Source organism: Condylura cristata, unplaced genomic scaffold (assembly GCF_000260355.1).
Source record: "Condylura cristata isolate star-nosed mole 26May11 unplaced genomic scaffold, ConCri1.0 scaffold00035, whole genome shotgun sequence".
In the NCBI taxonomy this organism is placed as follows: domain Eukaryota; kingdom Metazoa; phylum Chordata; class Mammalia; order Eulipotyphla; family Talpidae; genus Condylura; species Condylura cristata.
The window spans coordinates 14865838-14879442 of record NW_004567136.1 but is presented as its reverse complement, the minus strand read 5'-3'; the positions used below and the strand labels follow the sequence as shown (position 1 = coordinate 14879442).

The 13605-nt window shown below is 61.9% G+C and overlaps 1 protein-coding gene across 1 annotated transcript in view; it reads left to right on the top strand.

The window, feature by feature from the left end:
- Nucleotides 1-13605, top strand: part of LOC101635494 — a 23871-nt gene that overhangs the window by 7625 nt on the left and 2641 nt on the right. The window contains exons 5-7 of the mRNA XM_012732762.1: nt 4072-4163; nt 4488-4599; nt 8949-9020. Coding sequence (XP_012588216.1) covers nt 4072-4163; nt 4488-4599; nt 8949-9020 — 276 coding nt within the window. The remainder of the gene's footprint in view (nt 1-4071; nt 4164-4487; nt 4600-8948; nt 9021-13605) is intronic.

The window sequence follows — 13605 nt, the reverse complement described above, 5'->3', positions numbered from 1 at the left end:
GCCGGGGTCGCTTTCCGCGGACCGCCCTCGGCGGCGCACCACCGGAAGTGGCCGAGCGTGGCGGAAGTGGCCGAGCGTGGCGGAAGCCGAGGCTGTGGGCGCCGCCGGTGCTGGACGAGCGCAGCCGCCGCGATGATTCAGGCGATCCTGGTTTTCAACAACCACGGGAAGCCGCGGCTGGTCCGCTTCTACCAGCGTTTCGTGAGTGCGCCCCCCGCCCGTGCGCCTCGCCCGGCCCGCGGCCCCGCGCGCTCGCCCTGCACCCCGCGTTTCTGGGGTCCTGGGGCTCGGGCCCCCAGGCCGCGCGGCTGCGCCCCGTCGCGACCTCCGAGGACGGAAGCCTCGTTCATCTCGGCCGCGGGTGAACCCGGCCGGGGGGCTCGGCGTGGCCGGCGCGTGGCTTTCGTGCCAGCAGGTGCGGGGCCCAGACCCTCCGCGCCGGGGCGGGGGCGTCGGTTTGTCTCCTAATGTCGCGTGTATTTCCTCGCCGATCCTCCTCTTCAGACGGTGTGCGCCGTAGCCCGCCCCCAGCCGCCCGCCCTCGGCCCTGCGCCCGTCCCACCCCTGTTCTGATCCGGTTTCCGCCCCCCAAGAGTGCCGCCGCTTTACAGCCGCCTGCTGATTTTGGTTTTTCGTTGTGGTGACACCTCCCCGTCGCCCACTTGGACCCCCACGTCCTCCGATAGGTGAAGCCTCCGGGTATTTTTCTTTTTCTTTCTGGCGCATTTCACTGAGCATCGTCCCTTCTGGCTCCATCCATGTTGCTGCCAACGGCACGCGTTTGTCTTTTTGACGGCCGAGCAATATTCCGTTGCATATTTCTTCCACATCTTCTTGATGCATTGTGTGTTTTCGGGTGTCTGGGTTTTACCCATCGCTTGCCTACTGTGAATAGTGCTGCAGGGTGCAGGTTTCCTTTCCAATTAGTGCTTTTGTGTCCTTTGGGTAGATCCTAGGAGTGGAATCCCTGGGTCACCAGGTGGCTCCTTTTGCAGCCTCTGAGGGCCCTGCGTGGGTTTTCCACTGGGCCTTTGCCCTCGGCCAGCAGCTGCGCGGTTCCTGTTTCTCACACCCCCCCCCCCCCCCCCCCCCCATTCGTTGTTGCTAGTTGTTTTAACTTGCCCCTTCCCACCCATCTCATTGTGGTTTTGATGTGCATCTCCCTGATGACCAGTGATGTTGAACTTGTTTCATGTGCCTGTTGGCCGTCTGCATTTCCTCTTTGGAGAAGTGCCTTTTAGCTCTTCTGCCCATTTTTTTTAACGGGGTTGTTTACTTTGCTTTTGTTGTGTTCTGTCAGCTCTTTGTACATCTTGCTCAGCCCTTCATCATTAGCATGGTGGGCACAAGTTTCCTCGCAGTCTGGTGTGTCCGTTTTGGCGAATGTCTCTGCCGTACAGAAGCTTCTTAATTTGGTGTAGCTGTTTGTCTTTTCCTTGGCTATCTTTGTTTGGGGGGAAAGGGGTGTCTTTAAAGGAAAGTGGGTTTAAGGGAGGGAAGGATGTGAAGTCAGCACCAGCACCCCCAAGATGTCAGTGCCCCCGCAGAGGCTAAGGGGTAGGGAGTGTTCTGGAAATGTTCTTTGGGAAAGCAGAGACGCCCTTGCTTTCCTCTTGCCTTGCTGCGCAGCCTGCCTCTGAGATGGCTGGGCTCGTAGATGTTACAGGCTCGGCGGTCTGGCCAAACCGAAAGGAAGAGAAAGCCGGAAGCCTCGTGGAGACCTCAGTGGCCCTTCTGACCCTGGTGTCTGTCGAGAGGTTCACAAAGCTCTTCCAGACTTTTGTTTCTTCTCCTCAGAAGCAAAAAGAAAACTATTTTATAACAGTTTGTTTTTACATCATTTTTTTTTTTTGCCATCTCAATTGTCATCCCCGCTGGTTTCCCATCACCAAGTCACCTGTGTGCATCACCATAATCCCGTGCATTTCCCTCCCCCCCCATTTTTGATCCCATTCCCCACTCCACCCCCACAAAATGTCTCTGGTATATGGTTGTTCATTATTCTTGCTATTTTCTCGCCTGGTCCATTATACTCCTGCTATGAGTGACACCATCCGGTATTTTTCTTACTCTTTCTGGCTTATCTCACTCAGCATGATCTTTTCCAGCTCCATCCAAGTGGCTGCAAAAGACATGTGTTTCCCTTTTTTGGTTGTGAGTAATATTCCATTGTGTATATGGACCACATCTTGCAAAAAGAAAACTTTAACTTTTACATCGGATTTTTTAAAGCAGGATTACATTTTATTAAGTAACTGTTGAGTTAAAATGCTGCATTTGGAAACAGGGCTTGTCAGGTAACAAAGCCCAGCTGAGTGCATTTAGAGACGTCGGGTTTGTCGCCGACTCCTGAGTCAGGCAGCCCCCACCGTAGGAGCTGCCCGAGGGCTGCGGGGAGGAAAGGATTTCTAAATGCAGCACGGGGGTGATTCTGAGCACAGGCGACCTGTGGCGAGGGCTGGGCGGGGCTGGGGGACAGCGCCCACCAGGAGAGTCTGCCGTGGCCATGACTACGTGCCCGGAGGTCGGAGGTGCAGGGCTCTAGCTGTCTGGTCTTGGTGGGCTTCCCTGGCTCCGATGTGGGACCCGTCATGTCTTTTTTAACACCTCAGCTTAACGTTGTTTGCACTTTGTGGATGTCAAAACTTACATTGATCGGCGATTAGCGGGTTTATTCCTCCAGGCGGTAAACAAGAGCCGTGTTGTCCAAGTTAGGAAAAGTAATTTCTACACAGGGCTCCTGAGGCGCAGGGTGAGTCTCTGCACTGCAGAGCTAGTGCCGGCCTCCGCGGCCCGCGTTGGCCCCTGGCCAGGGAGCCGACCCACCTGGCGAGGTGGACCGCTGCCCCCCCCCACTGGGTTTCAGTAGATCTGCTGTTCTGCTGGCCACGCCGTCTCTGGGGAGTCCTCCAACCCACCCCACCCCCACTAGCCTGTATTCGAGTGCATATATTCGTAGACATGAATAAACCTTAAAGACTAATCTCTCCACAGTGACATTTTGCCCCATTTCCCCATCTTTCTTTTAAAGAACTAACCATTTAAAACCAAAATTCCATGCTGTCAGAAGAAGGGGGTTAACATCACTTGACTCTTTTTTCTCAAGCAGACCAAATCTGAAGGTTTTCTTAAGCTTAACAGTGAGAAGCACTAGCCTGCAGCTTCTAATTACTTTCGCCTTAATGACTAGTTCTCCCTCCCATCATCGTTTTTTTCTTTTTAATTTAAAAGATGATTTTATTTATGCATGCCAACCTGGGGTACAGGCCAGAGGTGCGGGCCAGAGACAGAGCGGGGAGCAGATGGACTGAACCCCACTGCTGAGGGGGCAGCGGGGAGACAACAGGGGTCTGCTGCGGCCCGGGGCCCCTCCCTGGCTTGGCCCTCCGGCATTGGCCTGCAGACAGTGTCACTCATGGCACCGAGACTTAACCCCTGCGCCCCCGGGGGCCTCCCGTCATGGATAACCGGCCCTACGTGTGACGAGCCTCGCGGTTCACAGAAGCCAGAGTCCGCTGAGCGCGTCCGCCGCAGCTGAACTGTCCCTGTGTGGTAGCGCACATGCGTATCTGTAGCTCTGGTGGCGTCCAGCATTCTCACCTGTAAACAGAACTTCTGCTTTCTGAGCAACACATTTGCGGTACCACGGCGTCGGCGAGTCACGTGCATGACGGTAGCCCAGGAGCAGTGTGGGTGCCGGCGGGGCAGGTGGCGCCCAGGGCGGACTGCGTCTGCCGGGGCGCTGCTGCTGCCCGGCCCGGCGTTTCTGGGCGGGCAGACTCCTTCAGGACCAGGGCTCCAGCTGCCCTCGGCCTCGCGTGGGAGCTTGCTGGCTCTCCTCTCTGCTGTAGGGACTGGGGGCGCGAGACGTGGCCGGCGGCTCACTGCCCTGAGCCGTGTCTCGGCTTCGGCAGTGGAGCGGGCCTGTGCTGCGTAGGTCCTCCGTCCCCCTCACCGTTTTACCTTTTCTGGACACCAAAGACTCCGGTCCCCCAGCGCTCCCCGCGCATCCGCTGACGGGTGTGGTCTTGCAGGCGCCCCTTCTGACCCGCCTGCGCTCTTCCTCCACAGCCGGAAGAAATCCAGCAGCAGATTGTCCGGGAGACCTTCCATCTAGTGCTCAAGCGGGATGACAACATCTGCAACTTCCTGGAGGGCGGAAGGTACAGGCCGGCTTTTGTCTCCCCCGCACCCCACTGGGGGGCCTCCGCCACTGCTGCTTCTCCCGCAGTGCCCGAGCGGCGGCGGCACCTGGCGGCCGTCCGTCCCGGCGAGCCCTGCAGGGGACCCAGTGCCGCTGCGCTGTGCAGCAGCGGGCCCCGGCCACCCTCAGTCAGGCGGCGGCTTCTGGGAGGACGGGCGGGACACGTGAGGGTGGCTCAGGCCCGCCCGCCACCTGCTTGCCTGGCAGAAGTGGTCCCGTGGGGGGGCTCCTTCACCCCACTCCTGTCGGGCCCCTTCCTAGTAAGCGCTTCCGTCCTCCACAGTTTGATGGGCGGCTCCGACTACAAGCTGATTTACCGGCACTATGCCACCCTCTACTTCGTGTTCTGCGTGGATTCATCAGAGAGTGAACTGGGGATCTTGGACCTCATCCAGGTATGTGTGGGCAGCCAAGCGGCCGAAGCCCGGGAGCCTCGCGCCAGCCTCTGCGCCCGCAGGGAGGGGTGCCAGCTGCCACCAGGTGGCGCTGTGAGCACGCCGGAGCAGCCGCCCTGGCTCAGCGGGTTTGGCTCCTGCCGGGGCACCGCTCTGCTTTATGAAGACTCCGACGCCGCCCCCGGCATGCGTGTGTTTTCCCACCAGCATCAAGCAGTTCGCCTGCTTTTCCTCAGACAGCGACCGGGTGGCCGCAGGTCTAACTCGGTCCCAACCTCTGCCTGGAGGTGGAAGCTGGCTCCTCGCCCTCACTGGCTGGCTGCCCCCTCTCCAGGCTCCATCATTTGCTGAGAGCCCCTGGCACAGCGCTGTCCATGCCGGATTGTCAGCTTATTCCAAAAGGCTGTGACCCCGCAGCGGCCCGGGGCCATGTGGGAAGAGCTTCCGGGCTGCTGTGCTCTCCGAGGCCTCACCCCCAGAATCGCCCCCTGTTCATCAGCCTGGAGACTTTCCGGCCCCTCGTGGGTTTCGTGGCGGCTACCTGGCGCCGGGGCTAAGTCGCTGGCAAGTGACTCAGCCTCTCCGCTCCTGGAGGCCCTGGGTGGCCTGGCCGAGCCTCCTGGGAGCCAGCCCCGCCTGAGGTATTTTCCAGAAGTCACGTATCTGTGTAGGCAGAGGACCCCTTCTCACTTAGGGGAGGCCCAGGCCGCAGGAGCTCCATGCCGGAAGTAGGGATGACCGCCATATCCGCATTTACTAGTGTAAACTACGGTGTCAGACGTCTTTGGAAACTTTTTCAAATATTTAACCAAGGATTTAAGAAATGTATGTATTTTCACTTGTGATTCAGTCTTACAGCTTTTATGTTTTGTGCACTTTGGGCATCAGCGAACATGATTTCAGTCATGTTCTCTGAAGTGTCAGAATGGCTTGTAGGTTCCTTTTGGCACTCACGGGAGCAGAGACCAGGCGTTGGGCCCTTAATTTCTTCACACAGGTCAGGTGACTTGGACGAACCACGAGGGTGGAAAGTGCTCAGATAAGGGCTCTGTTAAAGGCTGAAACAGTGACAGAAAATTGGGTATAAAATGCAAGCCTTAAATACTTGCAGCTGCATTCTAAGGTAAAATTAAAGCAGCTTGATTACTGTACCTAGATGGACAGTTACACCAGGATCTTCTAAAAAGTGATGTTCTTGGCAACTTTTAAATTTTATTCATGCATCTGTAGCCACTCGTACTCAGGAAATGATTGAAAGTGATAGATAGCACATCCACTCACATATCAAGTGTAGGTTGATTTAAACGATTCACTTCTAAAAATAACTCGGAAGAGCTTCCTTAACACCTGGGCCGGCTTGTCACTGCCAGGGTGGCACAAGAGAAGGAAGCCGAGCCCTGGCCCACCCAGCTGTGGGGACGCGAGTGCAGAGTGCAGCTGTCCACTGGGCAACATAGCCCCGTCGGGGCAACGGGAAGCGAAGTCCGATTTTTCACGTTGAGTCGAGACGTGGCTGCAGAGAAGTGTCCTGTGGTAGCGGTACTGAGGAGACGGGCGACCTGTGATGCGGCGCCTGTTAAACACTCAGTGTGCGTTGGGTTTGGGAAGACGAGTAAAGGTGAGAAAAATGGAATATTGAGATAATAAGATTGACGAGTAAGAAGTGAAAATAATAGAAACTGAGAGGTTGGGTCTGTGAAAAGACAATAACAGCAGTAAACAGTCGGCTTGATCGAAAGAGGATGAAGTCAGGACGCAAGGGCGTGTTTCTGGGACGTAGTTACAGCACCGGCTATTTGAAGTAGCTGACGACAAAGAAACTGCCCATGTGTGCCAGCAACGAGCTATTTAATAGACGTTAGAGTGGAGTCACAAGGTGACTTCTTGTTGAGAAGTATCCGCTGTTAGAATCAGAGCATCCGGGAGGAGCCAGCGCAGAAATGACTCGCACGAAGGCTGCACCGCTCGCGTGTGTCTGCGGGCCGCGCTGGCCGCGTGCGAGGGCCTGAGCCACGCGGCGCTGCCCGGCACCGCATCTCCGCCTCGCTGCCGCCTCCCTGAGGAGAGCGGCCGGACCAGGCTGCGGGGCCGCGGGCCGGGTCAGCAAGGGGTTTGGCCTCCTGTGTGCTGAGGACCGGACAGCTCGGCGCTGGCTCTGCTCTCGAGTCCTCGCAGCGGCGCGCGTCCTGGGAGATGACTCGCCGTGTCCAGCCCTTGTCCCAAGCATGGACGCCACGAGGAAGGAGCTGTTACCGGAGGCTGGTCCGGCGGCGCAGTGGGTGCCGGCGTGACCGCCTGCTCGCCTCTCAGACGCTCTTGCGTGGCGTGGGCGCGTCTGATTCCTGACACGGTGTCCTTTTTTTGGCGTAAGGCGTTTGTGGAAGAAACAGTGCACGTGGTTGAACTGCAGACGGACACGCTCAAAGTGTCTTTCCTGCCCTCCCCCGCTCGGGCGGCTCATTTTTCTGAAGCAGCCAGCTCCGGTGCGAGCCAGGAGCGGGCTGTGTGCCCCAGGGCGACAGCGGCCGGACAGCGCGTCCTCAGCAGAGGTGTGCGGCGCCCTGAGCCTGCCGGCGTTCTGTTTTCTATCGAGAAAACCATCTTCGTTACCATTGCCGCCGCCTGCTCCAGTTAGACGACGCAGCAGATGGCCCCTGACGCAGCAGCGCCCCAGGTAGCGCTCCCTAGCTTTTCTTTCATGCTGTTGGAAGCCGCAGCAAAGGCCGCGCCCAGAAGTGCGCCAGGCGGTGGACACAGCCCTGGGTAAATCTCTAGCCCACCTGCAGCCTTTGTGTGTTCGAAAGCGAGATTCGTGAGCCAAGGAACTGAGGCAAGCCTGAGGGAGTGCATGACAGGACCTGACGGCAGCCCCGCCAGCATCACGCCCTTGGTATTTGCAGAAAATCTTGTTGTTGTTCTCTTGCCCCCAGCTCTCTTGAGGTCCAGTTGGCATGACGCGAGCCTGAGGTGCACATCCTGTTGGCTCGGGGCAGGTGTTTGCCAGGGAGCTGGCCGTTTCTCACAAGAAGTGTTTCTTTCTCTCTCACTTTTAAGATTTGCTTGTTTATGCACACAGAGGTGGGGTGCAGGCCAGAGGTGCAGGGGCGGTGAGAGGCTTCACCAGCGACAGAGCGGGGAGCAGGCCAGGCAGATCCACTGAAGTCCACTGCTGAGGGGAGCAGCAGGGAGACGGGGGGTCTGCTGCGCTCCGGGGGTTCACATCGAACTCGCGCTGCAGTAGCTCTGGTTAGTACCACAGTGCTGAGACTTAACCCCTTGTACCACCAGGGAGGCCCTAGAACATGAATTGTAAAAGAACATAAGTAGGATAAATACCGGCAGCTGGTGTTCGGGCAGGGAATTAAAGATCTCTCTGGGGGGTCTGACCAGTCCAAGGAAAAGGAAGTAAACTTGGGGCCCCCCAAATATCCAGGATTACAGAGCTGTCGGTCAGCCTTTTACTCTTCTGAATAAATAAACCAAAGGTGAGCAGCATCCAAAAGAAATCTGAGCTGGACGAGAGAGACTGAAGTGAAGAGACAGTGAAAAGAAGTGGGACCCTACAGAGAAAGGGAGACAAGCAGCCCGGCCCCGCCAGATGATACAGTGCGAGTTAAAACCCCCGGGGCAGGGGCCGCGGGGAGACCCCTACCTTAACTGCCGTCTGGGAAGGTCAAGGCAAGTTTGCAGATAGAACTGGGGAGCAGAGATGAGAAAAGCAGGTGGCCCAGCACCCCGGTGTAAACAACTGTGAAGTCTGGAGATGAGGAAGGGGGGACGTCCTCGACGTGACTGGGTAACGCTCCCCTCGCTTGAAGGCTGCGGCTGGCCTGGCAGTCGGGCCCGCCGGCGACAGAGCGGACACGGGGTCGAGCTGACGCACTCCGTCCTGTGCAAGTGTAGTGACGCGTGGCGCGTTCTGAGCTCAGCGTGTGTGGTGCTGCGTGTGTCTGTGCCGCTCGGCTGCCGGCCCGAGGCGGTGGTTGCGTGCGTGCGCCGGTCTGTGCTAGGGTGTTGCAGATGCAGGGGGCACACGGACAGTTTCCAGACGCAGATGTTTGCCCTCGCGTCCGTTTCCGCACGGCCACCGACTGCAGTGGCCGCCCGGAGAGTGGGTGGGTTCCAGCGTGAAACACCACGCAGCGCTGAGCAGCCGGGACAGGGGAGTACAAGCCACCGTCTGCGGCTGAGCTGTGACGATGCGCCAGCGCCCGTCCCCGGAGCCGCTCGGAGTGGGCGCCGCAAGGTGACAGGTGACGCTGGCCGCCTGGCTCTTCAGAAAGGTGGGGTGGCGTGTACCCCAGCTGCCCGTGCTGAGGTGAACACGTTCCTGTTTCTCCTGCCCCTAGGTTTTCGTGGAGACCCTGGATAAGTGCTTCGAGAATGTCTGTGAATTGGATTTGATCTTCCATATGGATAAGGTACTGTCTCTGCCGCCGGGTGCCAGCGGGCCACGCGCCTGCGACCGCCCCGCCCCCCTCGGCGCCCCGGGTTTTCTTTCCACTCTGGCCGCGTGGTTTTTCACTGGAGACCTGTTTCTTTATTAAGTGATAGTTTTAAGTCGTGTTTTGTTTCCGTGCTGGTGTTGGGGGGATTTTGTGCAGGCCTTTAGCAGGTGTTTAGACGCACAAGATCCCGCGGCACGTGCCACGTGTGGTTCCTCTGCACAGAGGCCCCCTTGCCGCAGGGCGGCGTCAGAACGCCAGGCCGCCCGGCACGGGGCTGTTCTGGGCTCCGTCTGACAGGGCAGCTCGGCGCGGGGCTGGCCGTGGCTAGGCAGGGTGGCGGCCGAGACGGGAGCGCAGCAGCGCTGACTCAGGCCGGGTCAGGCCGGGCGACGGTGGAAGGGTCCCAGCGCCAGGCCGTGTGACTGGCCTGACGGGCGTGACGTGTGCACGGGCCCCGCCAGCGGGAGGTGGTGGCCGGGCTGTGCCACAGAGGCGAGGGGCTGCGCCCTGGGCCCGCGCCGTTACCGACTCCAGATCTCGCCCTCCAGGTAGTGCGCAGGGTGGGAGTTGGGGTCCCTCCTGTGTTCCTGAAGGCGTTTCTTCCTCTCTGTATGCTAGTTTCCGCTTCTTGCCACTTCTTTTTAAAAGTATTTATTTTTGCATAGAAGAGCTGGGGTGCAGGCCAGAGATGCAGACACCCCAGAGACAGCGGGGAGCGGACAGGCGGATGGCTAAGTGCACTGCTGAGGGAGCCGTGGGAGACAGGAGAGTCTGCCGCGCCCTGGGGTCACCCCCTGGCCGGGCAGCGAGCGCAGGCGTGGCGGCGGTAACGCTGAGCCCAGGGAGGCCTCCCGCCCGCCCGCCGTGCTGTGCGCTGCGTCTTCCTGCCGTGCTGCGTCCTTTGCCTCGGGCCTCGCTGGATCTAGCGTGTGTCCTTCCCGGGCCAGGTCCCCCGAGGCGCCCGCGAGCTGGCCTCAGGCTGCTCGGGGCTCGCGCGGCTGCAGGGCAGCCACCCGGCTGGTCCTCGGCGCTCCCCACGGCGTCCCCGGGCTGGGCTCGCTTGGCCATCACGCTCCGCCTTGCCCTCAGGGTCCCCAGACACAGCTCGACACCAGAACTGAGTTGGGGGTCGGGGTGAACCTGGCGAGCCCACGGTTCCGAGGCAGCCCCGCGGGTGCCTGGCGTTTGGAGCCACCGGCGGCGGGGCCTCTGGGGTGGCCGCGCGGGGCCGGGCCGTGAGCTTTCCGGCCGCGGCGGCCACAGCGTGGACCGGGCCCAGGCCGCTTCATGGACTCCTGCCCGCCCGGGCGCCCTCAGGAGCCCTGGGAAACAGCCCAGGAGACCTCGTAGTTTGGGGTTTAGCTCTGCTGCCGAGTGGCAGCTGCTGACGTGGGACTTGCTGAGCTGGCGAGCCCCAGAGGGGCTCGTCGGGAGCCTGCGCGCCCTCGTGCGCGGCCACCCGTCACGGGGCTCCGGGCGAGTGCCCGGGCGGGTGCCCGCGTGCCTGCGGGGTCGGGGCGTGTGCGGCCTAGGGGACGCGCTCGGGGAGGGCCTGGCCGCCGGGCTCTGCGTGTGTCTGAGGGGAGGGGAGCCGGCCCCGGCCCTTGACCGCTCAGAGCCTGTGCAGACCCCTTCCAGAGCCGACGCTCGGGGAGCGACCGGCCGGCGACTCCGGCTCCTTCGGAACACCGTGTCGCAGAGGAGAGAAAGGCAGGCTCGCCACACGCCTCGGCACCCGCCGCCTCCACCCCTCAGATGTTGCCCATGCGGGTGCGCTGGCCCTGGCGCGGCCCGCAGCGGTGGAGCCTTCTGGGTCACGCCGCTCCCTGTGACCTCCGGCCCGGCGCGTTGGGGCCAGGCGCACACAGTGCAGCAGAGTGGCCGTGGCGCTCTCGGCTGCCGCCGCCGCCTCAGTAAACCGCACGCTGGCCGGCCGAGGCCACAGGGCCGCAGAGAAGCCCGGCACGGCCCTGCCCATCTGCCCATCTGCCCTGGCCCGTCTGACATGGCGGGCTCCCACCCTCACGCGGCGATACCTGAGCAGAGGCAGAGCATCGACAAGCAGCGGCGGTGTCCGGGGGTCGGTGGACGAGGCCTAGCTCGCATGCAGCTGCCCGGCCCGCACCGGGCACGCTGGGGTCCTGGCCTCTAGGGGAGGGAGGTCCTGCGTGCTGGAGCCCCGGGCCTCACGGGCTCTGAGGGAGCCCCAGGGCGCGGGGTGCCTGTGCTCTGTGCCGATCGCGGGGTTGGTCACTCCCGGGGCGGGCGGGGGCGGGGAGGCCTGGGCCGGGGCCTGAGGCTGAGGTCCCACCTTTCCGCCAAGCCAGGCCTTGGCCTTTCGCTGCGTAAGTGTTCTGATAGCTGTGACTGGTAAAAATGCGCAGACGTCAGTGATTTCCATTCCCAGAATCAGTTCCCGCAGGAACAGCAGACACTGGAAACGTGTGGCTGGCGGGGGAAGCCCCAGGCTGGGGGGCTTTGAGTGCTGGGGATGCGGGCCCCAGGGCCAGCTCTCCTGGCACGTGGCTGGCACTTTGTGGGGCGCTTTTCCATTGACTTGCTGGCATCTCACGTGCTTGGCCCTGCCCACCACCCAGGTCTAGGTGCCCTCGGGGTTGGGGGGGAGCCCCAGAGGGGCTCGGGGCTGGCGTTCGGGAGTGTCCGGAGTGAGTTGGAGAAAAGCCTGAATAGACTGAGTGGACGGAGCCCCGGGGACACTCCAGGGCCCGCCGAGCCTCTGTGTCCTGGACCCTCCGCAGGGCACCGCGTGGCCGTGCCCTCAGACCCCCGTGCCCGCCACCTGGCTGGCAGATGCGCTCACCACAGGGAGGCCGGGCCTCCCGGGACAGCGTGGCCTGGCGGGGCACGCTCGCTGCACCCCACTGGCTCTGTGGCTCCCCCACGACCGTGCACCGCCGTGGGCTCGGGACTCGGCGCGCATCCATGTCCCGGACCGCACCGGCCAGCCGCGCTCGGGTGCTGTCCACATCGCCAAGGGGGCAGAAGCCCTGAGAGGCGCAAAGAGCGCAGCGCGAAGTGAGGCCCCGGAGCATGGCGCGGCCCCTCTCCTCGGAGGCCAGCAGGGCCGCTCCAGGTAGCGTGGCCGGCGGGCCCTAGCGTGAGTTCTGCAGTGGCCGCCCGTGCCCTGCAGTGAGGCCAAAGCGCCCTCCCGGCCCTCCGCAAGCCTGCACGATGCCAAGGACGCCGGCGATGGGGCTGCGCCCGCGGCACATTCTCCTGATGTGGGGAGCGCCGAGGCCCTGGCGTGGCCGGAAGCCCTCCGGCTCCCCCAGCGCCCCTGCCCCGCGCTTGCTGCTTCCTGCTGGACCTTCGTGCTGTGCGGTGCTGAGCTGCCTCGTCACCTATTTAGGGTCCGGCTTTGTGAGCTTTGACCCAGCGGGCGCTGGGGAGGTGCAGGAGGCAGGGGCCAGGCCCATTCCAGGGGCAGAGGGCAGAGCGCACGCCTGAGGTCTAGGACTCTGCATGCAGGCGTGGCCCTGGCACTTTCTCCTCAAGGTCAAGTCATGTGTGCTGCACTTAGCTGCCTGCCTGCTCAGGTGACTCCCGGCTGGGAGCAGGGCTTCCTCCTGCTGGCCTGCGGGCCGGGCCCGAGTGGGCGAGGCAGCCTGGGCTGAGTGCAGCTCCGCGCCCGTCCCGTCTCCACCCCTAGAGTCGTCCCTGCCCTCACCCCTCACGCGACAGAGGTGATTCAGGTCACGTACCCTCGTGCCCGGCCGGAGCGGGCCGGCGCTCGGGAGGATGAGGCCTGGCCAGTTCCCTTTTCCCGGCGCTGTGCTCAGCTCTCAGACCAGCGTTGCCGACCGGCGGGAGGTGAGGGCGCTGGCACTGCCCGCTGGACGCGCGCAGCCTCCAGAGAGCGCAGGCTCGGAAGAGGAACGCTTGGGGTCTCAAAAAAAGGGGGAGAAGTAGTGCGCAGTGAGTGGACTCTGCGGCAGGCACGACAGCCTCGGAGGAGCTTCAGCCGCGAGGCCCTCGGCCGGCGGCCTCCGCGCACCAGAGGGGTGTTAGCCGTGTGCGGGGCTGCGGGCGCCCAGCGCCTTTGCGTCCCCCACTGGAGACGCCCCTTTGCTAGTTAGGGTCCGGCCGGCCTGGCGGAACCCTTAGCGCTCCCTGCTGAGTCATGGCTCCATTCCCTTTTATTACGGTGAATTTGATACGTTTATCTTCCTTATTTTTAGCCCAGTGAGGCCAGAGTCCGAGTCTTATCTCCCTTTCTTCCTCCGGCCCTGAAAATTGTGGCGCGTGAGCATATTTGAAGAGAGACATTTGCAGATGGTAATCTAGTGAAAGTGGGCGGGTATGGGCGGGTGACCTTGTGTGCTGGGCGCGGGGGTCAAGGCACGCTTCTGGCTTGCCCCTTCTGCCCAGCCGCGGGCAGGCAGGAGGAGAGCCCCCGTCCTCAGCATGGCGACTGCCCGCCGCTTTGCCCGCTCACCGGGGGGCTGACGCAGCCACTGTGCCTCTGCCCTCGTGCTGGGCACTGCCCCGCCGCCTGCTTCTCGGCGTGAGGCGGCGATTGGCGCGAGGTGGGGGCTCA